Genomic DNA, 23,243 nt, shown 5'->3' with positions numbered 1-23,243 from the left:
TCCATCTAGTACTAGTCATTTCCCTGTTTTTGACAATGACTTGGAAAATGATTTTTCCTCAAAGCCCAGTGATTCCAGTTGATGTATAGCAACAGTATATAAAATGCTTCGCCTTCCTAGTAATGAGGAAATTATTGACGATACGTGTGAAAATATTCACGGCAATGTTTTGGCTTTGATCTACCATTTTACACAAACAACTTCATGACAGCTAAAATGTGTATGAACTTTTGTATGCAGTTAATTTAAATGGCTCAGTCCCTCAGTAGCAGACATTGGTGAATGTTCCTCTCTTGACTGACTGGGTATATAACATGCATGTAATCAGGAGCAGAAAGACATGGGCCATATAGCCAAAGGCCACATAATGGGGCTATGATAAACCTCTGGAAATGCATGTGACTTTGATACCCTTCATCTTTTATTTTCCGAGAGCAGATCAGAGAGGTTTCTAATTCGGCCGCCCTCTGCCTACTTCCCAGTTTGTGGTGAAAACTCTTTGATTCATTTTGTGTCCCCCTCTGCAGAGCTTTATGGTTTTGATGTGCTCATTGACTCCAACCTCAAACCCTGGTTGTTAGAGGTGAACCTTTCTCCCTCCCTGGCCTGGTAAGTGACACTCTCAATATTTGACATATTTTATTTATTGTTTTGGGACAATCTTTTACTCAAAATAATAATTTCACATTGCCAGTTCAAATGCATTTTCTTTCTTATTTGTTTTCCAGCTTAATATGCAAGAAGGAAATGGCTCTCAGTTTGTGAAAACAATCCGTCACGCTAGATATGTAGCTAAATTTATTTGTTTTTCAAAAGCGGTTAATTCGTTGAGCAGTTTAGTCAAGGTCAGGCAACAAGTCTGTGTCCTCTTATGAGAGTTGACTCATTTTGTTCTACCCTCTGCATGTTTATGTGTTGCAATTTTTGCCTTTCTTTTTCTTTTCTTTTTCTTTTTTTTTTTTTTTTTCATTTTTTGACATCCACTTATTTACAGTGATGCACCCTTGGATCTGAAGATAAAGGCCAGCATGATTGCAGACATGTTTTCACTTGTGGGTGAGTGCATGCTGAAACAACAACTAAATGCATATTCCATTTGGTTCCAAAGTTATTACAGTTCGTAGATATTCAGTTAGTGTGAATTCAGGGGATATAATGCTATTGTGCTGGTGAATTGCATGCTGGGAACAAAGTACATAAAATAAAGAGAAAACTTTGAAAAGCATAAGAACAGAAAGTCCCCTAATGCTTCAACATCTTAAATGACATTTAATAATCATTGGATAAATAAAAGACCAGGGAAACATTAGATAAATGCAGAACATTAAAAACCATGGAAAAAATATTAAGATTAAAGATCTTAAGGGCTTACATGAGAAACAGAAATTCAAAACTCAGAATTAAGATGGAATATTTGATTGTCAACAGGAGTCAACATCTGTAATAAGCGCAGCTGACAAATACCCTGAGCTTGAAAACTATTTACACTGCCTATCAAGATATTGTTAAGTATTTAAAGCAAAAATTTTGAATTGGTAATACTTAAGATTGGAATGAAATAATATTTAGCTTGAGGCACAATTCAGAGATGATTTGCAAAATTATAATAAGAATAAATATGTTATTTTGGAGAAGCAAATGTAAAATAAAAAAAAAGTGGTGTAATTATGCTCTATTTTTTTTTCAACAGTCTCACTCAAAAGACATAGATGCTAGTCAGCTGTTCTTGTGACCAGCATGTCTCAAGCTGAAGGAGACAGTCGTCTATTGTCTGAATGCTTAATGTTTTTCTACATTCCTCATGATGAATTTGACTTAACTGCTGGAAATAGCTGTTTGGCTTCTTAATGCAAGCTGCAGTGTTGAAAGAATAAACCGCAGCCTTCATTAATTAACATTAAATGACTTGCGGACTAAATTGTCAACAAAGAGATTAGTTGTTTTGAAATCATTAAGCTCTTTTGAGAAACTGGATCCTACATGTCAAATAAAGCAATCGTAACCATGAAGAAATAAAAGATACCTGGCCGAAGGCAGAGATAAACACGGATTATACAATAGAGTTCATAACAGGGAATGAACTGTGTCTCTGTTATGTCTCCTCCCCTTTTACTCATTGAAATCTCATGGAGAAAAAAGAGCATATAAAGTTTAGTGAAATGTAAGTTTGAACTAGTAAGAGTCACAAAACCTGACCACGAGTTCCAAACACAAGAAAACCTGCCTTACCTTCATAGATTAGACTTAAGTGTTCGTCTGTAAAAATGAGAAAAATTTGAAAAATATTAGCCAGATTTTCACATCTGATTATTTAATTTTATCCTCGGCCTCATCCTTATTACCAATCAGATGATACATGGAGCCCACTGATTAGCTGGCAACCATTGAAACTAGCACTCAAACATTAGGGTCCATCTGAGGTCTCAGCCTAATGATATTAAAGGAATGGCTATTATATGTGCGTGTGTGCGTGCATGTGTATAGCACGTACTTGTGTGTCTCGGGCCTAGGCCATGCTGTGGCTTGAAATCCTCCCCTCTGGCTCATTAAGTGAAAGAGTAGAATCATAAATTGCCAGTTATCTTTGGACTGAGACGTTACTGCGGGCTTGGGGAAAATGAGCAGTGGCATGTAAAACATAGCACATCTATTATGTACCAAACAAACTAAGTCGCTTTTGGCTGATAACACTTGGGCTGCATCCCAGACCTGTAAATAATGACAGCATTCCATTAGCATTCATTTTCCGCCTGTGTATAGCTGTCAGCTCAGTGTCGCCCGTGTTTGTAATAATTGCTGTGTTTAGGCAAGAGCATGGCAAGGGCCTGATTGTTACCTGACGGCTTGGATGAGGTAGAACAAATACCCTGGAGCTCCAAACTGTCAATAAGTTGAATTCAACTTAAGTATAACTGTAAGATAAAACATAAACAAACTGTAGTCCTGTAAAATTTCACTTTTACCACTCGTTAGCTTTGTGGAGTGTGGGAACAACTAAACAGAAGATCATAGATTTAAATCATACTGACAGGGTGGGAGCATCCAAGTGGAATCAGTGAATTACAAACATTTTTCTTACCCCTCTTAACTACCACTTTAATGCACTTAAATGGAAATGCTTGAGCCTCATTAATCCAAAGTAGTATCTTATTTCTCTGACCACAAAGTCTATGTAATAGTTAATAATTAGGGGAGATATGCTTATTTTCTTTCTGGTGGAGATTTAGACAACAACATTAATACCAGTCTCATGTCTTACATATGAGCTGCAGCCAGCATCAGTTAACTTAGCTTACCATAAAGACTTGAAACAAGGGGAAACAGCTAGCATTCCGCTGTCCAATGGTAACAACTTGCATCTAAGAAAACAAATTAGAAGTTCAACAAAAAAGGCTTTTAAAGGCTTCAATAAAAGTATAAAAGTCATCTTTTGCTATTTTACTGTGTGTTGTGAGCTTTAACTTCCTTGTCTCCACTGGTGAACTAGCAACTTGTTAGAGATATTCCTAAATCATTTGCAATTTATTGCCTCTGTGCTTCTCATTTCTTGCACAAACACTGAAGATCTGATGTCATGGGAATGAGAATTTTTAAGACTTGATGTTATTGATATATCCCCTTGTGACTCTGTGGTGCCTCTGCAGGCTTTGTGTGTCAGGACCCCCTGTCGAGGCAGCCGCGCTCTGACCGAGTCACCCAGGACCAAAGTCTGAAGAATCCAGCACCCTCAAGAACACAGGTACTGGACTGACACACATGCACGTGTGTGTGTAAGCAATAGAGAGCCAACTGAGCAAAAGCCAAGTGTTGCACTCATTCACCCTTCCTTGTGAAACATTCCCATTCTTGTCTTCATCTCTGTTGCTTACAGTACATTCCTGCCACTGTCACTGAGCTCTCCTCTTACCCTCATGGAAAATTCACTGTAATGCAAAACAACTGCTAATGTAATTACAATGTTTGAGTTACATCAGTGTTTAAATGCTGCTCTCGGTGGCTTATTGTTTTATCACTTCTAATCAAGTGACTAATGCTCTCTCTAGGCCTTGTTGCCTAATGATGCCACAACAGCTAATGCACTTGGCTGCCTCCACTTGACTACTGCACCCAGATTTGGCACAGGGTCTGCGGGAGGGAGATTACTATATAGACAGATTTCTTCTCCACCTTAGATTGTGTAAATGGCCTGTGTAGACATTATAGTAAGATGCATGTATGTTGTCTAAAGGTAAAATTGTTGCTTTTGACGCTGTAAAACTCATTGTCTTCACTCATTGCCTCTTAGAAACTCTTTTCTGCTCCAACATCCATTGCACTCAGCCGAGTGGTAAGTTGTTTTCTGACTCAGACATATTAATCTTCTTTTGCTCTGACCCACTGCAATTCCCTGATGCCTGTTATATTGGCGGTAAGAAATTGCTTTCAGCTTTCTGCTTATTTGATTATGTGGCTTTACTGTCTTTCATAGTGGCAGACAGATGGCTTATATCGATCCCTAATGCTTTATTTTAATAGAATTTTCATTACATTAGCAAAGGGTCCTTTGTACGCAAGTGCTTTGGATACCACCTCACTCCAAAAGTCAGAAACTTTGCTGTATAGAAATTAGTTTCTCAGACATCCCTAAAACAAGCCTGAAGCTAACCAGGGGTTGTCACAGAGGCAGCTGGATAACTCCAGTGGCCTGTGGTGAACCTGTTCTCTTCTTTCCACTTTGATCAGGGGCACCAGTTTAAGCTTTTTCAGCAGGATTAAACCTCGTCACTTTTTGACTGCCGCTGTATCCCCCCAGCCACGTCAGACAAATTAAACGTAATCCCCCTGTTATTCAGATGACAAATACTGATATGTGATTGTGTGGGGGTTGCGCCACAATGTCTGGCGCACGTTCCAACCTGCTTGCCAAAGTTGTCAATCACAGCCTGGTCCTGCATACAGTGAGGAGACAGTCAATGCCAGTGTATAACAAAATGCCCCATTTCTGTGACATGTCGAGATGAAGAAAGGGTAGTTTTGTGAGATAAGGTTTAGATCAGTACACTTTCCATTTACAAATGAGCATTATGTTTGAAAAAGTTTATGTTTATCAGTAGCAGGTAGTTTCCTCAGCTAAAATTTAAGTCTGCTCTTAAAATTGCTGAATGTAATTACTTTGCAATGGAAATATGATTGATTGGAGAGATGGAAGGTTTCAGTACAACATGATTTTATCTATATGCTTGTCCCCTGTAGCGACAGAGACCTCAGTCAGCCAATAACACAGAAACAGAGGCATCAAAGGACAAGCAAGGAGCTAAAAAAGGCCAGGGAGACAGCACTCTGAGCCTGACAGCTGAGGAGGTAATAATGGTGATGTGTGACCTGATGCCTGGGATTCTGCTTAATCCATACGTTATTGGAACCTGAGAACTCTACTAAAATCTCAGCCTGTTTCAGAATATGTTGTTTGTTTCTTACGAATGTAGATCAAAGTACTTAGGAGGATAAAGGAAGAATATGAGAGACGAGGAGGCTTCATTCGGATCTTTCCCACTACAGAAACGTGGGAACTCTATGGGTAAGCTGAGCCAAGAAGGAGCCGACAGACCGTTTGCAGTTGCCAAGGTGGTGTTTATCTGTCATGTTATTAATATGTGTCCTAAAAAAGAGTGACATTTAGGCTAAATTAATACAATCACTGACTAAAGCCAAACCATAAAACTTCTCTTGACTGTGTCTAATTGAACCATACCACCATACTAGGGTGTTGCTACAAATTTACCAACTTATTTGTTGTTAGAACACATTTGTTGAACTCTGGTTATAATGTGTGTTATATTCCACATGGACTTATTTGTTACTATCAGTTTTTATGCTTACAATTCATATTCATATATGCACACATGTTGCTTGATTAGGTCCATGGGTCCATTAGCAGCAGGGATTTTGGGGTATTTTAAAAAGCATATTATTAAACCATCTGGGAAACTATCGGTACATTAAGCAGCAACTGTTTCCAGCGCAACTATATCACAACAGCCTCAATTTAACACATCTGCTGCAAAAATAAGATGGTCAAGGCTCAATAGGGCCACTGACTTTATGATTATTGTAATTTGCTCATTATCTTCTTTTCTCAGGGGGTATCTGGAGTCCAAGACATCAATGAACTACATGCTGGCAAACAGACTTTTCCATGGAAGGTAAGCATTTCCATTGTGGTTGGGAATGGGAAATAAATCCCTCCATCAGTTTGTGGAAATGGTTGGATTTGAAAGTGGCATTTGTTTGGTCTTTCAATTGGATAGGTGAGGGGAACAGCTGAAAAGATGAAGCGAAGTCAACTTTTCCAGGGCGCCCAATGTCTTTGTGGCATCATCGAGTCAATTTTGGGGAAGCAGGGGGGAAGGCAGTTATTAGATCAACTGTGTCTTTTTATTGAACCACATTTTTGTTATTTTAATACAAAATGCATTTATGTTATTTGAATCAGTAAGCACTTTCAAGTTGTAGCCACAGATTTTGCTGTTGTGCAATATTGTCTGGGGATTTGGACCCAAACTAAGCTCATCTATGATTTTTCCATATTTGTTAGGTAGCCAGATTACAGAGATGGGTGTTGCTGCAAGACCTCAGCCACTTTTATTATTATTTGCTGTTTATCCTTTCTCCTTTGGACCATCACTGTCTGTCATGTCAAATTTGGGACAAGCTACTCCACCACACTGATCTTTCTCAGAACTGCCTTCATTTAGTATTACTCTTTGAAGTACTTTGTAATGGTTGTTGATATAAATATAAATATAAATCATAATTGTTGTTGTTATTACCACTGTGTTGACACTTCTTGTTCTGTCTCACAGGAATGTGAATGGAAATGTGCAGCTGCAGGTGGACGCCATCCATGGCTGTCACGTTGTTCAGTATGAGAGGAAGCTGCTGTCTCTTGAGGCGCGTAAGAGGAGACAGCGCCACCTGACTCATCGCTCTGCTGCAGGGAAGAAAAAATCGGGTAAGCCTGATGTTTTCTGCCTTAGCTCAGGAAGCAGCTTTTTTTTTCTAAAACTGAGAGGAGTGTAGCTAAGTGGGACAGCATTGCATGCTAATACACTTTTGGTTCCAATAAATAACTCCCCTGTGTCACGGTAAGGTTGGCCAAATATGACTCTGAATGAGTTCATTTCATTGCAGCAACAATAAAAGGCCTATTTTGAGTGTCTCTGTGTCTCTAATCCAAAATGCCAGTGATGCAACTGACATTGTCTGTTCTTGCAATGTTGCATACCTCAGGGAAGCAATCCAGGCCCCCCCTGACTGAGAGCAGCAGTCAGGAGGGAGAGGAGTGCACTCGGGAGGAAAGAGAGGAGGTGAAGCAAGTTCTTGAGCCAGTCTCACACCAGGATTTGGTCACAGAGCACAGAAAACAAGTGGTCACACCACTGGAGTGCTGCCACAGCGAGGTTCCATCCAGCTCAGAGGCAACCACACTCAATGCCAGGCCCAAAGTCAACCTGCTCAACATCCTTCAGCAGGGCTGGGACCTCAGGTCAGTCTGTGTTCTGGGCTGCTGCTCAGCTTGGCTGACTGTCTCATCCTATTCCCTGATAGAATTCCATTCTCCCTCAAGACCATCTTGTAGAAGAAGAAATGCTTTTGTTCCCAGCAAAGCAGATGAAAAGTTGTTTGGCTAAGATTTATTTAATTACTAATTACTTATCATGTAGTAACAGAAATGGATGACGTTACATTTGGCAAGTTAAAATGGCAGACTTCAAATAATGATGCTGTAAGACCGGCCATTCATAGAATGACAAATAAGCTATCCAAGCTATTTCAAATCCAATAAAACATTTCATATTTTCATATATCCCTTCATTTAGAACAGAAGCAATATTCAGACAGCCCCTTGCAGTCTCTGTATACACTGCTAGGTACCGCAAAGGCGATACTCCCCTATTAAAAGTGTTAAAAGTGTGCCTGAAATCATAATTTGAGCAGGAATGACAATAACATGTCTGACTTTGTAAAAATTCCTGATTGCTTCAAGCCATGAAATTATAGTACAGCATATCATTGTTTGTGTTAGACAACTATTTCCAAAACTTTTTTCTTTCCAACAACAATGTTCTGACAGTTTTCTTTCCAAGTTCACCTGCGCATTGAAGACAGCTCTTCATTCTACAGAACAAGATGCATTGTGTTTCAACAAGTGATACTGTACATATCTGTTTTTGATTTCTCTCTTGTTCTGGATGATATCTCAGTAATGTCGAATGAGTATGCTTATTTGTTCTATTGCTGTAACAGATCGATCACTGATTCCACAGATTATAGTGCAACAAAATAGTCTTTGCTGTCACTTTGACGCAAACTAGCTTAAGACCCAGAATATAACCTTTATCGTCAGTTGTTGTTGTGTCAATTGTTTTTCCATTATTTTCCATCTGCAATTCATGATAAGTTTTCTTCTCTTTCCTTTGCATTTTGCAGTAAGATACAGGCTCGAATGGCCTTTTCCTCATACCTGCAGCGTGTCCAGCGAAGACTGTTAGCTGAGAGCAGAGCAAGCACCATTCCAACTTGGCCCGAAAAGGACAACGACCAAATGGTACAAAGATAACCATTTTTATCACCCCTTCCTAACAAATTGAGGAGCGTGGAATATCATGGAGTATTGTTTCCTTTGTATGTTTGTATGTATGTGTGTGTTTTTTTATATATATATAAATGCCACATTTTCCTTCATTATTGTTCTGTACCCTGGCTTGATCTGAGATGAGTTAGATGCATTTGTGGCCACATAGAGGGAAAACGTGGTCTCTCTAAAAGTGAGCCTGATTGGAATGCCTGTATTGTAATTGCATACATCATCAACAGTAACCTCAAACCTTTGAGGAAAATGAATACAAACTTCAGCCGATCTCTAGCCCATTAAATTAAAAGGGTTTGGTGTTTTAAATGGCCTTAAGATAGCACACACTCACTCACACAGGCAGAATGACTGCAATATGCTGAATCAGTGATTAAAGGATACCATTGAGAACAATTCCTCTTCATTTGTCTGCACAGGAGCTGGTGATTCGCTTTCTGAAAAGAGCAGCAAATAACCTTCAACAAGACATTAAGGTGGTCTTGCCTGGTCGCCAGTTACCCCTTCAAGACCGCAGACGCATCTTGTCCCACCAGTTAGGGGAGTTTATCCACTGTTACAACAAGGTGCCCATTCCCAGACACTACTTTTACCCAAAGATTACAACATTCCTGGAGGTGATGCAGACTGTGTAAACCATATTCTTTCTTATCTCTTCAGGAAACTGAACACATGGTGAAAAAACAGGAGAAAAGCAGCAAGGAACACTGTGTTAACCCCGCTGTATTTCAGGAGTACATCATTGCAGCAAGGTTAGTGAATTGGCTAGCCCACTCACCATTATTCAGACTCTTTCCAGTTATATATGCTACTGAGTGAAGAATGATTCCAATCTGCTATACACATTCATCTCCTGTTTTTATTAACAGTGAAAATGATCTGGAGGAAGTACTGACTTTCTACACACAGAAAAATAAATCAGCCACAGTCTTCCTAGGAACAAAAGTCAAGAGTGTTAAGAAAGACGTTCATGAAATAAATGCGCCGGGACATTCAGGCGACTATGAAAAGTCTAAGAGTGAGTTCCTTCCATACTTTCTTTCATATTTTTGTGACTGTTGGTCTGGTTTATGTTTAATATTTTATCAGTCAGGCACTGTAAACAGAAATTGTTTACATTTGTAAACCAAAAAAAAAAAAAGTTCAGGGAATGAGTCATCTGGGGTGAAGAAGAGGTCAGCTTCAAATGATTAGGACTCATTGGGGGAAAACAAATGTGTGTCAGAGCAGAAGAATGGCTAACTGATGATAAAGGAGCTCTGGCTTCTTTCCCTCTTTGAACAGCTTTGCCTGTGGCCAAAGAGGATTCCAGCGCTTCAGAGTCCTCGCTCTCCACGGGGAAAGTCAGCAGTGACCCAGACATCAAGGCCGCTGAGAGTCAACCCTCTGTATGTGCACTGTCTGAAGAACAACAGGCAGTGGCTGGAAATGGTAAAACCCAGCCAGATGTACAGGCGTCTCAGCACTGCTCCAGCTTTCCTGTGTCTTTAGACTGCACACATATCCGTCTGCAGCACTGCCTTCCTGCTCCAGCGTCCCTGCCTCTTCACTGTCCACCACCTCCGCCGCCTCCTCAGCCACCGTCTTATGCGCAGTCTCTGGCAAAGTCTCAGTTCTGTCATGCTGAGATTCTTTGCAACCCTCCTGCATACACATCTGCCCCTGTGGTCACACAACCTCTGAGAGCTTTGCGGACTGCTGTTTCCACTGGCTCTAACACGGACTCAAGTGGGCAAACAACCCAGGTGCTCAGGAGGATTCAGTCCTTTACCTTATCTACATCCAGCTCTGGGGCAACCTCTTCAATCCCAAATGCTGCACAAATCTATAGCCAAAAGCTCTCTAGACCCACATCTGCAGGCCAAGGTAAAATTATTGCTTCCTGCTTCTCTGCTCTTGTGACGCTGACCTTTTTGTTATCAGGTTCATTCTTATGTTCTCACATTTGGTTTATGATTTTCTTTCTCAGTAAACAGGAAGAGCAGTTCCAGTAAGCTGAAGTCAAACTCAATGGGGGCCTTTAAGGACTTAAAGGCGCTGTCTGCCCAGGCCCAGTCTAACCAACAGGCCTTTATATCAGCCCTGCAGAAACTGGCTGACAAGCAGGTTGCTTGTCACTATGCCAGCTCCAGTCACATCAACCTGCTAACGCAACATGTGAGTTTGTTAGGTTTTCTACCTCCATAGCCCACTGGGCCAGTAGTGACAGCCACCTGGAGCAGGAAGTTTCTTTCGGATAAGAAAATATGCTCAGCTATTAAGCAACTGTAAACTGATCTGTGCAATGTTCACGAAAGGAAGATGAATGCGGCCCCTCTACTGTAGTCTCTCACTGTGAGGTCTCTGATACTTCTTTGTTGATGTGTAAACCTGGCTCTGACCCCATGCTGATGGGCGGTATCTAGCTGCTCATTCATTCAGCAGACCTGTCGGAGCCAGAGGGTCTGCCGCCTCTTGCCGTGCACCTTCCTCCTCCAGCCCTCAGCTTGCCTGCAGTTTGTGGGCTGGGGTTGGTGCGGGGGTGAGTCTGGAACTAAGGTTTGAAGCTGGCTGGCCTAAACAGTGGTGAGCCACACCAAGCCTCAGCTCTGTGTGAGGTCTCATTATCAGATGCACCGTGGGGGGAGTGATTTCTGTTGATACTTAACAAGCAGCCACTTTTTTGTGGTAATTGATGCTTATAAATAGAGGAATGTGGCAAATTGGCACCGAGCAGGGGAGCGGCAGCTTCATTGGCTCCATCACCACCTTCTCCTATATTCCCCACCGGTTTGTCATTCGATGTGAGGTGCCCTGCAACCTCTCCTCCCCCCTCCTCTTCCTCCTCTTCTCCCTCACTGTTTTTCTTCTGTCAAAGTTTTTTGGGATGGCACTAGACCACACAGACTCCGGTTTTTATGACTTCCCTTTTGACTCCACATTATTCTGTCTCTCTGAGAGGTGTTTGCTGTATTTCCTATGAATAGTTAATCTTTGTCATGGCAGCAGTTTATTTTTCAGGGTAAAACAGTCCAGTGTCTTGCACTTAAAGGCTCAGAGTACATTTTTTAAGGCTCAGTTTTAAAGTCATTAAATCACTCGTTGAGCCAAATGGAGAATTTTGTGAACGAGAACACCCTATAACCTAAGTTGACCACTAAGGCTTTGGTTATTACTCGCCCTTATGTTTGGCCAAATATATTCAGTGAAGTTATTATATTCCTGTGCTGTAATACAGAAAGATAACATTAATCTTCCAGCAAGTGTATACATATTATTGCTATATCCAAATTTATTAAGACATCAGTGCATGTCCTTAGACATGGTGGATTATGGCAATACATACTTTGGGCCTGTGGTGGGAAATTACTATTAGTATTGTACAAATATATTCTAATTTTGATCAAATAGTTTCTCACAGTACAACCACTCTACCTTAAACACTTACTGTAGCTGTGTAACACCATACTGACATATTTTTCCTTCTGCACAAGGCTTGGCAGGTTTATATTTTTTCCATTGGACATTTGCTGCTACACAGTAGGAAAGAAAGTAAATAAGACAGCACGCAGTATGATTAATTCTAACATTCGATTACAGCACCAACCAAAATTCCCAGGGTACCAGGCTGTACACAGGAGCTGTTGCCACAGTGGTACTGATGTGGTTGTAAACAGATTTGGCCTGACAAGTCATAGTAGTGCTTTCTGTTAGGAATGGAGGTGGGGGAGGGGACCACCTGGGTTCAGTGCTGAGTGGATAGTAGCTGTGCCATGTTCTGTGTGTACATATTTCAAACAGCCCCCCACCCAAAAGAGTATGAAGTGGTTGATGTTTAGAGGAGCAAAGCAAAAGCATTTATCGATCATGTAGTTTCATTGTTTTATGCACAGTTTGAACTAGCTGATTGCAAATTTTATGAGTGCAGAGACCAGACTTGACATTGATTTAGAACTGCATTAATATAATGAGTATAATGAAAATGTTAAAAGCTGACTAATCTTCAAGAAATTTTCTCCTCTGCCTGTAGTTGACCAATCTGAACATGGCCAACAGGATGCTGGGCAGAGAATGCTTCACACTCAACCCCAAAGGGCAGCATACTGCTCCTGCGACCCAAGAGCCAGTGAAGGCTGTTCACCCTGGATCAGATCGAATCAGCAGCACTGGGTGAGTCTCAAGAAATGTGGCATAAACATATACAAAGGACAGTGTTCATTTGGGATATTAAAGGTTCCCTTTGGACATATGTGGATATGGAATATGGGAATATTGTTAGTGTCCAGTGTTTACCTAACAGGAACTTATAATAATATAGATAGATACAGTGAAGTCCATTTTCATTCTACGGACAGTGGAAGCTTCTTATTTCTGCACCACATTTATACAAGCTGCACATTTATATGCAATATATATCTATATATATGTCGGCACATACGTTGGCACGGCGACATAGTGGTTAGTGCTGTTGCCCCAGAATGAAAAGGTTGCGGGTTCGGTTCCCAGGCCTGGGGCCTTTCTGTGCGGAGTTTGCATATTCTCCCTGTGCCTGCATGGGTTTACTCTGGGTACACCGGTTTCCTCCCACCATCCAAAGACCTGCATGTTTGAGTTAATTGGTGACTCTAAATTGTCCGTAGGTCTGAGTGTGTGTGAGTGTGAGTGGTTGTTTGTTTCTGTGTGTTGGCCCTGCGATAGACTGCTGACCTGTCCACGGTGTACCCCACCTTCACCCATTGGGAGCTGGGATTGGCGCCAGCACCCCCCGCGATCCGGAAATGGATAAGCGGCTGAAGATAATCATATAAAGAAACTTTTTTGAATGAATATTAATTCAAAAAAGTTTCTTCTAGGCCATAAAAAAAGATTAAATCGTGAGCCACTAATAAGCTCCATGTGAGACAGATAAAAGTGCAATATGACTGAATAGTCCGTTGCAGTCTCAATGGGGTTCACTGCCAAGGTAAACAGCATATCCCTCATCTGAGGGCCTTGAGTTTGATATGCTATGGTGATGAAGACTGACACTGCCAGTCTCATTTTTCAAAGTCGGCCATGAGGCCTAAACATTTAACACATTGCAGTATTGTGTTGTTGTGGGACATTGATGGATTCAGGTGTAAATTAATAGTCACTTGGGCCAAATTACTGTCCAGAGGATTCTGTGTGTGATTAACTTTACAAAGGTCTTTACTGTAGACATTTAGTTTTTGGTAGCCTATTTCGTCACACTCAATAGAACCTAAAGGATTTGTTAATGGTCTCTGACAAATTTTTAGATTGAAGATTGTTAGTCTTTGGAAAAGAATTGCTGAATGCCAACACCTCTCTGGTAAAGCTAGTTCAATGTGCCTGGAAATGGGATTTTTGTTCCCTTCTCAATTGTGTTTTGCGGGGCTAAGTGTCTGCAGAATTGGCACCTGAAGTATGCAGCATGCTGGCAGCTTAAAACATTGCGTTGGAGGGGTGCTGGAGGTGGTGGTGAGGGGTTGCGATGTCAACACCCACATAGTCTGTCGGCTTCAGGCTCTTGCTTTTGCAGCTATTGAAATTTCTCCTTTCTCACCCTTACCTCACCCCTCTCCCTTTGCACTGAGAATGGGAGCTGGAATATGATCACATGATTGTGGTCTTTGATACCAGGCCTTGATAATAAGCATAGTGGCGATTGGAGATGTAATTCATGGAGAGGTCAGCGCCACTGCTGACCTTTCGATGAATTTTTCTCAAGTGACAATCTCTCAGACAGCCTGGCCCTGATCTGGGACTCTGTTTTTCCAGTCCAAGCCCTTTCTTGTGTATGGAGCTGTCAGAGAATTCCAGGAATGTCTGGCTTTTTCCCTTTTTAAAGTGTTTTTATTTCCACAAACTAAGAAAGAGACTTTTAATAGAATTCATAACTTCAAGGATAGCCTCGGACAACCTTTCTAAGATGCAGAAGAACCAGAAATCACCTTCTGATATCTTGTTTCAGGTTAGAGCTCTAGTCCTTTGATGGAACTTATATTATTTCTCTGAATTTTGTTGTTCCCTTTAAATATTTCTGCTTTTCCATTTATTGCTTTGGCACTGCATTCATCAGAAAATAAATATTACTACATGCTTTGTGTACAAGGAGAAATACACTGTCTTTTGTTAGAAAGCTTATTTTAAATCCCTCCAAAAATCTCATTTATCTTTCCATTTGTCACTGGCTTGTAATACAAAAAGCTCACTTGTACCTTAGTTCTCTCAGGCCTTGGTTTAGCATTCACCTTTTACTGCTGTGAAATGTCTTTAATAAGATATTGGGAGAAATTGCCTTGATTTTGCCTCTGCACTGTTTCTTATAACAGAATGTCCTGAGCACCCCCCCACAACACATACACACACACACACACAGTTCACAGGCTGACAGTGTGTGCCAAACATGCTGAAACTGTTAAGCACACTGGCTCTTTAAGCAACCACAGGGGTGAAGTATGATGGGTTTCAAAGAGTGGTACGGCTCTTTGAAGTGCTGCTGCCAGGATCTGCCAGGTATGCTGCATCAGCATTCTGAGAGCTGCTCCCTCACTCCAGTGTGCTGACAACCGGGGGGCTTTAACTCGAGAATGATTTCCGATCTTGGACCTCCTAGTACATTTATGATGATTTCCATGCAGCATACTTGCGTATTAACTTGAGCTGTGAACTCAGACAACAGACAGTCAGACCACAATCAAGTCGACAACCTCTAAAGTAACCACCAGTTCTGTTTTGTTATGTAACCTTACCAAAGTTGTCCCTATCATTGTATTAAGCTGGTAATTCTACCTTTATTTTCTACTCAACTTATTAAATAAACAAGATTTTGGTGTTTTGGTTTGGTAGCAACAGCTGTGGTTTGAGTTTGTGCTGGAGCTCCAGTTTTGTCTTATTTTAATTTTAGCAACAGGTCACTGGTTTTAGTCTGTCATTAGTATATTAGAATGAACTTTTTGACTATTTCATTTTTTTATTCTTGTACCTACAAAAGACCACAAAACTATTATGTGTTCACTGCAGCACAGTAAACTTAGAAATACCACAACCCTTCCATACTCAGGGTACTTTTAGTTCTGTTCAGTACTTTATCAGATTGCTGTTTGACTTGGTTGAATTTTGTAAGGACAAACCATTCCAAAGGATTTTATGACAGCCCATTTGCTGAACCAACAACTGAACTAATCATAAAAACTCTGGTGAAAATGTAAGACTTCTTTGATGGGGGACAAAGTGGTTTGATGTCTCTCTGCCTTTGAATTTAAAAGAAAAGAAGATTTTTATTCACATTGATTGGAGCCAGCTGTGGTAATGGGATGAAGGGGAACCTTCAAGGTAAGAGCAAGGGGAGTTCATGTGAATGGAATTTAGATTAATAGATAATAGCTTGTATAGTGGAGACACACCTATAAAGCAGGCTACTAGGTGTGTAAAATGCCATTTTTTTAACTCACTTATTGCACCATTAAAATGTATCAGGAGAAACTTAATTAGACTGAGACTGTCTGAACTTCAGTTTGGTGTCAGTGAAGATGGAATGGAAAATAAATTATTCCAAAAGCACAAAAAAAATTGGTCATTTTTTAAAACTGATTCAACTAGAAAGAAAAGTATTTTCATTTCTCAGCAAATACTTTGTTGGACTAAATGTCAAAAAAAAAAAAATTACTTGGACTGTGGGATGTATGTAATATGTAATCTGTATAAATATATATATATATGCTTGTAAATGTAGTGTGTGTTTAGTAAAAACAAAATTAAATTCAAATTTAATTTGAATTTTATAGTGAATTCTTTTCTTGTAGCTGTTGTAACCAGCTCCAGTTTCATAGCATTATTGGTACACACATCCTTGTACACACACACACAGGCAAATCTAAGTCATTTGTTGGTTTCCTCTAAATAAGACTGTTACCTGTCCAGATGCCTGGATTTATATGATACTAGGAAGATGCTAAAGTGCCTTCTTTCCTTATTTCTCAATCTGACTGAAAGGTATAATTTAACTGCAGGCATAACACACAATCGTTCTGTTGTATGATGAGATTGATCCAAGCCTGCAGTGTTACCAATCTAGCACACTGACCACTAGATATAGACCAACAACACTAAGCCGTATTTACAAGGTTTTGACCTTTTGGTTATTTAAGTCTTGTTAGCTTAAATGACAATTAAAAACATCTTAAGTAGCACAAAGTTTAGTTAGTCAGCTTTTTGTCACCAGCTTTGTAGCTCACTTGTCTCTATTGTTTGAAGTGAAATCTGTTTGGTACCTTGACTCTTTTAGTCTAGTCTCATTTCAGTGTTAAAATCAGAACTGGATATCAGAATATTCTAGGTTTCACTTGGCAAAATTGTCCATATAACTCAGTAAACCTGCTTTTTAAAACACACTTGGTTGCTTCAGGAGCCCATATTGCTCATATCCTAGCCCATATCCCACTGAACTAACTAAAGCATCAGCATCACTGTCTACTTTGCATTTAAAGGATGGCCCTCCTCAGTTTCATGTTGTTGTAATAAAACATAGTAAACAAACACTGAGTAATGGAAATACCCTCACACTCCTTCAGCAGCTGATGTTTACACAGGCAGGGCTTTGAGATTCTGTGGCCTGATGTCATCTTAACTCATACTGTTCATTTTCCCACATTCACACAGTTAGATTGATGCGGCACATGTGCTCAACTTGCAATGCTATGTTCAGTAAGTTGTTCAGTAAGGTCTATCAGCATATTAAAGGATGGCAAGAACAGCAGGGAGTAAACTGACTCCCACGAGCAGAGGTCCGGGCTGGAGGGAAGTCCCAGATAGTCAGTGCTCCACACATGTGAATTACTAGTGATGAGAAACTCAGATCTGAAACTTCTCCCCTCTCATTTTTCTCGATTTTATTGGTTACTGTTTTTGACTAACCTCTAGCTCCTCCTGCTTATTTTTAGTATTTTTTTTTTTTTTACACGGTTTTGTGTTGACAAGCTGTGTCTGACAGATCTTTCCTTTGGGTATTAAAGTGACATTGTGACATACTCAAGGAAAGCATATACTGAGACCTGAGAAATAGCCCGTTCTACACAGAATGCTAATAAAATGGTAGCAGTGAAGGTCCCAGTGGTCCAGTGTGCAAACTCCAGCCAAGTTAAAGGAAATGACTGCTGTAAACAAAGAACGAGTTCTTGTTTTGTCTCCTGGCATTGTAGAATCTCTGGCCTTGTGAGGTTCACAGACAAGCCTTTGTTTCCAGAAACTGAAAAAATTGAATTGGCCTGTGGTCACACCAGTTGTTTTTGCAATGTATGTGCCATTATGTGAACTGAGAAATACATGTGCGGATTTCATGTTCACATGAGTTCAAGATCCCTTGTGTCTTTGTTCGGCCAAACATGAGAGAAATATTTTTTCACTGGAGCAACACAAGATTATTATCCCGCACTGTGAATTGTTGTTCAAGACTAATTGAAATCTAATTTTAGAGCTTATCTTAGTTTGGTTTCTAAAAATATTGTAGTTAGTGTGATTTTAAGACTGAAATGTTTTTCCTTTTACCCCAGACCAATGGACAAATGTTATTATATGTATTGGGAGGAATTTCCAAGATCCTTTTTGTCATTAAGACCCCCAAGGGATCCAATTTCTCCAACTGTACTTGAATGAATCTCTTGCAGTTTTTTCCCTTTCATCTTTTAACTTGCATCTTGCATCTTGCTGTAGTTCTCTTTGTGGCCATGTTTTAGGCTGAGATGGTTCATACACAGCACACTCCACAAAGACAGAATTTAAGCATTTTTGAAAAGTGGCCAGTCAACTCATTGGTTCAAAAAAAAAAAAAAGGCTGAAAACTGCTTAGTTCTAATGAGAGATAATCCAGTTACAAACTCGTGCGACTTGTCGAAAGGTTTGCCTTCCAGTTTGTGGCTTTCTGATGTGAATGGAACGTGAAGCTTGGGGTGCACTGAGGCAACGAGGAAAGGTTTTTAGTTCAGTTTAGTTTGCCACAGGCTTACTCTTCTGCTTTAACTTTGATTTGCACACTTTGACTTGAGGCTTCTGTGGGTCCAGCAGCCATGGACTGAGATCCTTTACTTTTTGCTGACAGTGTCAACACATGGAGGCAAAAAGGAGAGTTAGTGAGCTTCTAGCACATTTCTCGGTAGAATGACTGATGATGAAAACCTGGTAGCAAAAACTTCTATTATAGTTCCACATTGATCAACTGGATCACAAGCTCAGGTAATTATTAGCTATTAAGATGGGCATGTTTATGAGCCAGTTGTAGCTTTATTTGAGGGAGAACATAGAGCAAAAATATTCAGGATGAAAATATTAAGACTATTGTATGGCATAATTTTAATGTTTTAACACTCTGGTGTCTTCTGTCTGTTGTCAGGACATCTTTAAGCTGCCAGTATACGAATAACACATAAATAAATAAATAGTATTTCTAGTATAGTAAATTATTAGTTTGACATGTTTGGAAATACTCTTATTCTTTTTCATCTCACATGACCAAAAACCTGAACATGGAGCCAACAGTCACTTAACTTCACTTACAGAAAGAGTGGAAACAGGTCTGTCCAAACTGTCCAAAGTTGTGAAAAATCCACTGAGCAGCTATCTCAGTGCTAGCTGTTTCCCCACATCCCTGGTCTTAATTCTAAGATAAGACAACAGGGAGCTGTTATTATTAAACTGACGGACTTGAAAGTGGTATCAACCTTCTTGTGTAGCACTTAAGACTGTGTGCAATTCCTCAATCTTCTTTAAGGTGAGTTTCCAGCATGAGGTAAAACTCTCAGGTCTTCAGTTTCAATCGAAGTGTGAATAGCAAAACATTGAGCTGATACTTTTAATATGCACATTCATATCATCAACACAAAACAGATTGCATGATTCACTCTAGAAAAAGGTGTATTTTACTTTATTTGAATTTTTTCACCTTGCATCTCCATTTCTTTTCTTTAAGCCACAAACCACAGAAGGAAGAGGAGGGCCTTTGGGATGGGCAGATGCAGAATGCCTATAGCTTGGCGGCAGGAGTGAACCCCCAGCTGCGCCACCAACCCACCGAAGGAAGCTACCAACTTCAGTTTGCAATCCAGCAGCTACAACAACAGAAACTTAAGTCTCGACAATTCCTGGACCAGAGCCACCGCAGACACCAGGTAAGCATGGGTTTGTAGTTATATTATGGATGCTAAGTATAACAATTTAACTGTTCGAAAGGAATTACCTCAAAGGTGTCCTGTCTACAATGTAAAATGAACTGGTACATCTCAACTTTAATCTTTGGCTTTGGTTATTTTGTTGAAAAAATAGTTTTTCCTGTTTTCTGTTTTTCAGGATGCTTTGACAACACTAGTTGTTGATTTGTTGATGACACTAGTTACTTTCCTCATAACTTGTGTCTATATCAAATTCAGTCTTGTCATATAAGGATTAAGAGGGTTAAGCAAAAATATGTTGCTCATCATCTGCTTTTTTATTACTTGAAAATCAGCACTACATGAAAATTGAGCAGTGTGTACAAGAACTATTGAGTTATAACTCAGGAAACCCCTCATATTTTTGTCTGCACAAAATATCCCCTTACCTAAGCTCATAGCCGTCCAAAGCAGTGCAAAATACACCCACATAAAAGGAAAAGCTTTCATGTTAGCATTTTCAAAGAAATTCTGAGAATCTCTTTCCAAAATGCCCAACAAATTGTGTTTGGTGGGAACGTCCTTCTCAACAGAAGCCCATTCCTGGAGAGCCAAACATGACTTCTCACCCCAAGATTACAGCATTTGGCTGAGTGACTCGGTTGGGCTTTTGTTGGAAGGTGAGTAATGAAGGAATGCTGCGCATTTGAGCATGAGAGAGGCTCCGGAACCGAGTCCATTATGAGTTTCAAGTCATACCATTTTAGTTCCTATCAGATTTGAGCTCCATTTGTGTTCCCTTTACAACACAAATAAAATTTCGGGATATGACTTTCTCAGCAGTAGTAATGTAGCGACAAAAAACCTTTTAGCCATGCCTGACTAGCCGTAACAGATGTGATTTGGCTGTTTTTAGAGGGAGATTAGAAAGGTAGAGAAGTCTCGGTCATTTCGCACAGCATAATTTTAATGTTTAGAGAAAAAAAGATAGCCTCTCCGTCTTTCTGTGCAGTTGCTTTGAAAGAGTATCTGAACAGGAAGAGTGTATTTATTCATTTTCCAGAGGATTTTGTGGGGGCAATTTAAGGATGGAGAAAATGGGACCATGGGACAGCTTAAGGGTGGAATGATTGGATTCACCCACTTTTTCCAATCACTCTTGAGTAATATAGTTGTTCTGACATCATCTTGGTTGACCCTTAATCAATGCAGTTGAGGTGATATTTATATTGGCTTAGTCTGGCAGCCTTACGCAGCCCCTTTATGAAAGTAATCCCTTGCTTTTCTCTGTTTCTTTCCACTTCATTCTGTCTCATGGTTTGAACAGTTCACTCCTGGTAGCTGAGCTCCTCATCCTATCTCATTCTTATAGATAGGTTAAGGAGTTCAGACATCTGAGAACGAGGGGAGTAGAGCCACAAGCCAGCTAAGGTACTTGATATCAGGATTCCTCCTGGGTGCCTTCCACAGGGGGTTTTCTTGGCACTTTTATCTGTTATGTATACTGGGATGCCTCAGGCTTTCCTAGGTAACTCCAGAAAGCCTTGCTGAGTGAGGGACATTTGAACTACCTTGCTTCACTTGCTGCCACTTTATCCTTGCTCTGGATCAGCAGTAGAAATGGATGCATAGATGGATAGAAAGTGCATGTTTACTATGGTGTACACATACAGTACAGTGTTAAGACAAAGCCATCTACTTATTTATAATCCTCCTTTCCATGTGTCTCACATTGTTCCACCCACATGTTCGTTCTGCCTCTTTGTCTTGGTAGCATCATTTCATCTCTTGATTAGCCATTATTTTTTCTTACACAGGGTTTTGGCCAAGCACCTTGATTTGTTAAAGAATTATTAATTACTTGATTTTTGTCTGAGTTGTATCTGAGTGGCTTTCATCCCTTGATACAAATGTACTCCATACCCTCAATCACTTATCCTTGCTTCTCCAGCTGCATGAAGAAATAAAATGAAGTGTAGAGAATTGGCTCTGTGGTCGCTGTCTCATCCAAGGAGCTTCTGCATTGGCACACTGGTTAAAGCATGAGTACCAGGGGAGAGCTTTTCAGTGGTTTACTCTTTTTAACAGATGGATTTCCACTTTGGCTAGATGTTGGCTCTTACAAATTATTTGGCGGCTTCAAGGCAGATGAAGGCAATCAGTTAACAAAGTTTTTCAGCCTAATCAATACAACTTGAATTTCAGAGGTTATCACATTCATCTCCTCATGTTTCATCATAATACAGGATGAGAGACTAAGATGATCATTTTATTGTGGCCTGACTGGTTGGTGGCTATGTATGAGCTCCTGTGACTGGGCACTCAGGTTTTTAACAGATGTATTTGGAGGAACTAAAGACACAATTGTAAGTGCCTCATAGTGTGAATGTTCCTATGTATTTATGTCTGTGTGTACTTTTGTGTGAAAGAAAGAGACAAGGGGCTGTTCTGGAGCTTGAGTCCACGTTCCAGTTACTGGGTGCAGACTGCATGGCTCCTCCACAGGCTTGGCCCCAAGCCACCTGGCAGCCAAAGAAAGGTGCCCTTCCTGGCCCCACTCAAACTGAATTGCGGCCATAGGCCCTGCAACCTGGAAACTCAGCTTCTCATTTATCAACACAGAAGTTACATCAGATATTCCCTGTCACACTGCCGACCCTTTGAACGGCTGCATTGTGAAGCTGGAAAACCATTAGCTTGTTAGATAGCCATATAAAGCTGCAGAGAAAATAGCATAGACATGAGCCGTGGAAGGAATGAATGCAAAGCATTCCCCAGCACTACAAGGACAGAGTGAAATGTGGCTCTAAAATATTATGTCAGAAAGAATAGCTATTTTCCCCCCACCCATGTCTTTGAAGAGATCTTGTATAAATAAATAAATAATGTGAAGAATTTTCTTTTCACTGTAGCCAACTACAAAAAAAATGTTGAGCTTGTTTTGATACTGGATGGCATTTCAATAATATCTACACTAATTCATTTTAAGCACTTCACCTTAATGACAAGAGGCCGCATTTTTTTCCCATGACTAACCAATTCCAAATGTGATCCCACTTCCGCATTAAACTTTTGGCAATAGCTTTGATTTCTATTTTTGTGTGAACAGAACATATCATATTAAATAAAATGTAAAAATACATAAGGGTCAGATCAGGTATTATGCAGTGACATAAATAGGTAAAAATCTTTAGAGAACAAATGTGACGCACAGTAAAGTATTTCTGGATGTCTGAAAACAAGTATATCTCATGTATCTTTGCAGTGTAGTAACTTTCCTCACATCTGATACCTTTAATCAAGATTGCTGTATAGGTGATATTCATGAGCGGGTTTCCTATATGAGTAAATAAAATACAAAAGATACATTCTTAGATACAAGTTTTGAGTTTTGTCAAAATAACCCTGTGAAGTTGGAAATTAATCCTGCATCTGCGTTGACCTTAGTATACAGTACAGGCCAAACTTTTGGACACACTTTCCTATTCATT

General features: G+C 40.1%; 1 protein-coding gene across 3 annotated transcripts in view; it reads left to right on the top strand.

Moving 5' to 3' along the window:
- ttll5 (tubulin tyrosine ligase-like family, member 5) overlaps nt 1–23,243 on the top strand; it is a 45,154-nt gene that overhangs the window by 13,581 nt on the left and 8,330 nt on the right. For 2 of the 3 annotated variants that reach the window (XM_029494516.1, XM_029494515.1), the window contains exons 13-29: nt 528–609; nt 995–1,056; nt 3,645–3,739; nt 4,286–4,327; nt 5,233–5,340; nt 5,466–5,557; nt 6,120–6,182; nt 6,843–6,991; nt 7,270–7,525; nt 8,470–8,587; nt 9,049–9,195; nt 9,290–9,381; nt 9,499–9,647; nt 9,914–10,495; nt 10,599–10,786; nt 12,639–12,778; nt 19,575–19,773. In XM_029494516.1, coding sequence (XP_029350376.1) covers nt 528–609; nt 995–1,056; nt 3,645–3,739; nt 4,286–4,327; nt 5,233–5,340; nt 5,466–5,557; nt 6,120–6,182; nt 6,843–6,991; nt 7,270–7,525; nt 8,470–8,587; nt 9,049–9,195; nt 9,290–9,381; nt 9,499–9,647; nt 9,914–10,495; nt 10,599–10,786; nt 12,639–12,778; nt 19,575–19,773 — 2,564 coding nt within the window. The remainder of the gene's footprint in view (nt 1–527; nt 610–994; nt 1,057–3,644; nt 3,740–4,285; nt 4,328–5,232; nt 5,341–5,465; nt 5,558–6,119; nt 6,183–6,842; nt 6,992–7,269; nt 7,526–8,469; nt 8,588–9,048; nt 9,196–9,289; nt 9,382–9,498; nt 9,648–9,913; nt 10,496–10,598; nt 10,787–12,638; nt 12,779–19,574; nt 19,774–23,243) is intronic. The other variant, XM_029494517.1, reaches the window with a different exon arrangement.

This window comes from Echeneis naucrates, chromosome 22, assembly GCF_900963305.1.
Source record: "Echeneis naucrates chromosome 22, fEcheNa1.1, whole genome shotgun sequence".
NCBI lineage: Eukaryota > Metazoa > Chordata > Actinopteri > Carangiformes > Echeneidae > Echeneis > Echeneis naucrates.
Note: the sequence above shows the minus strand (reverse complement) of the source record. Positions and strands in the feature narration are given on the sequence as shown.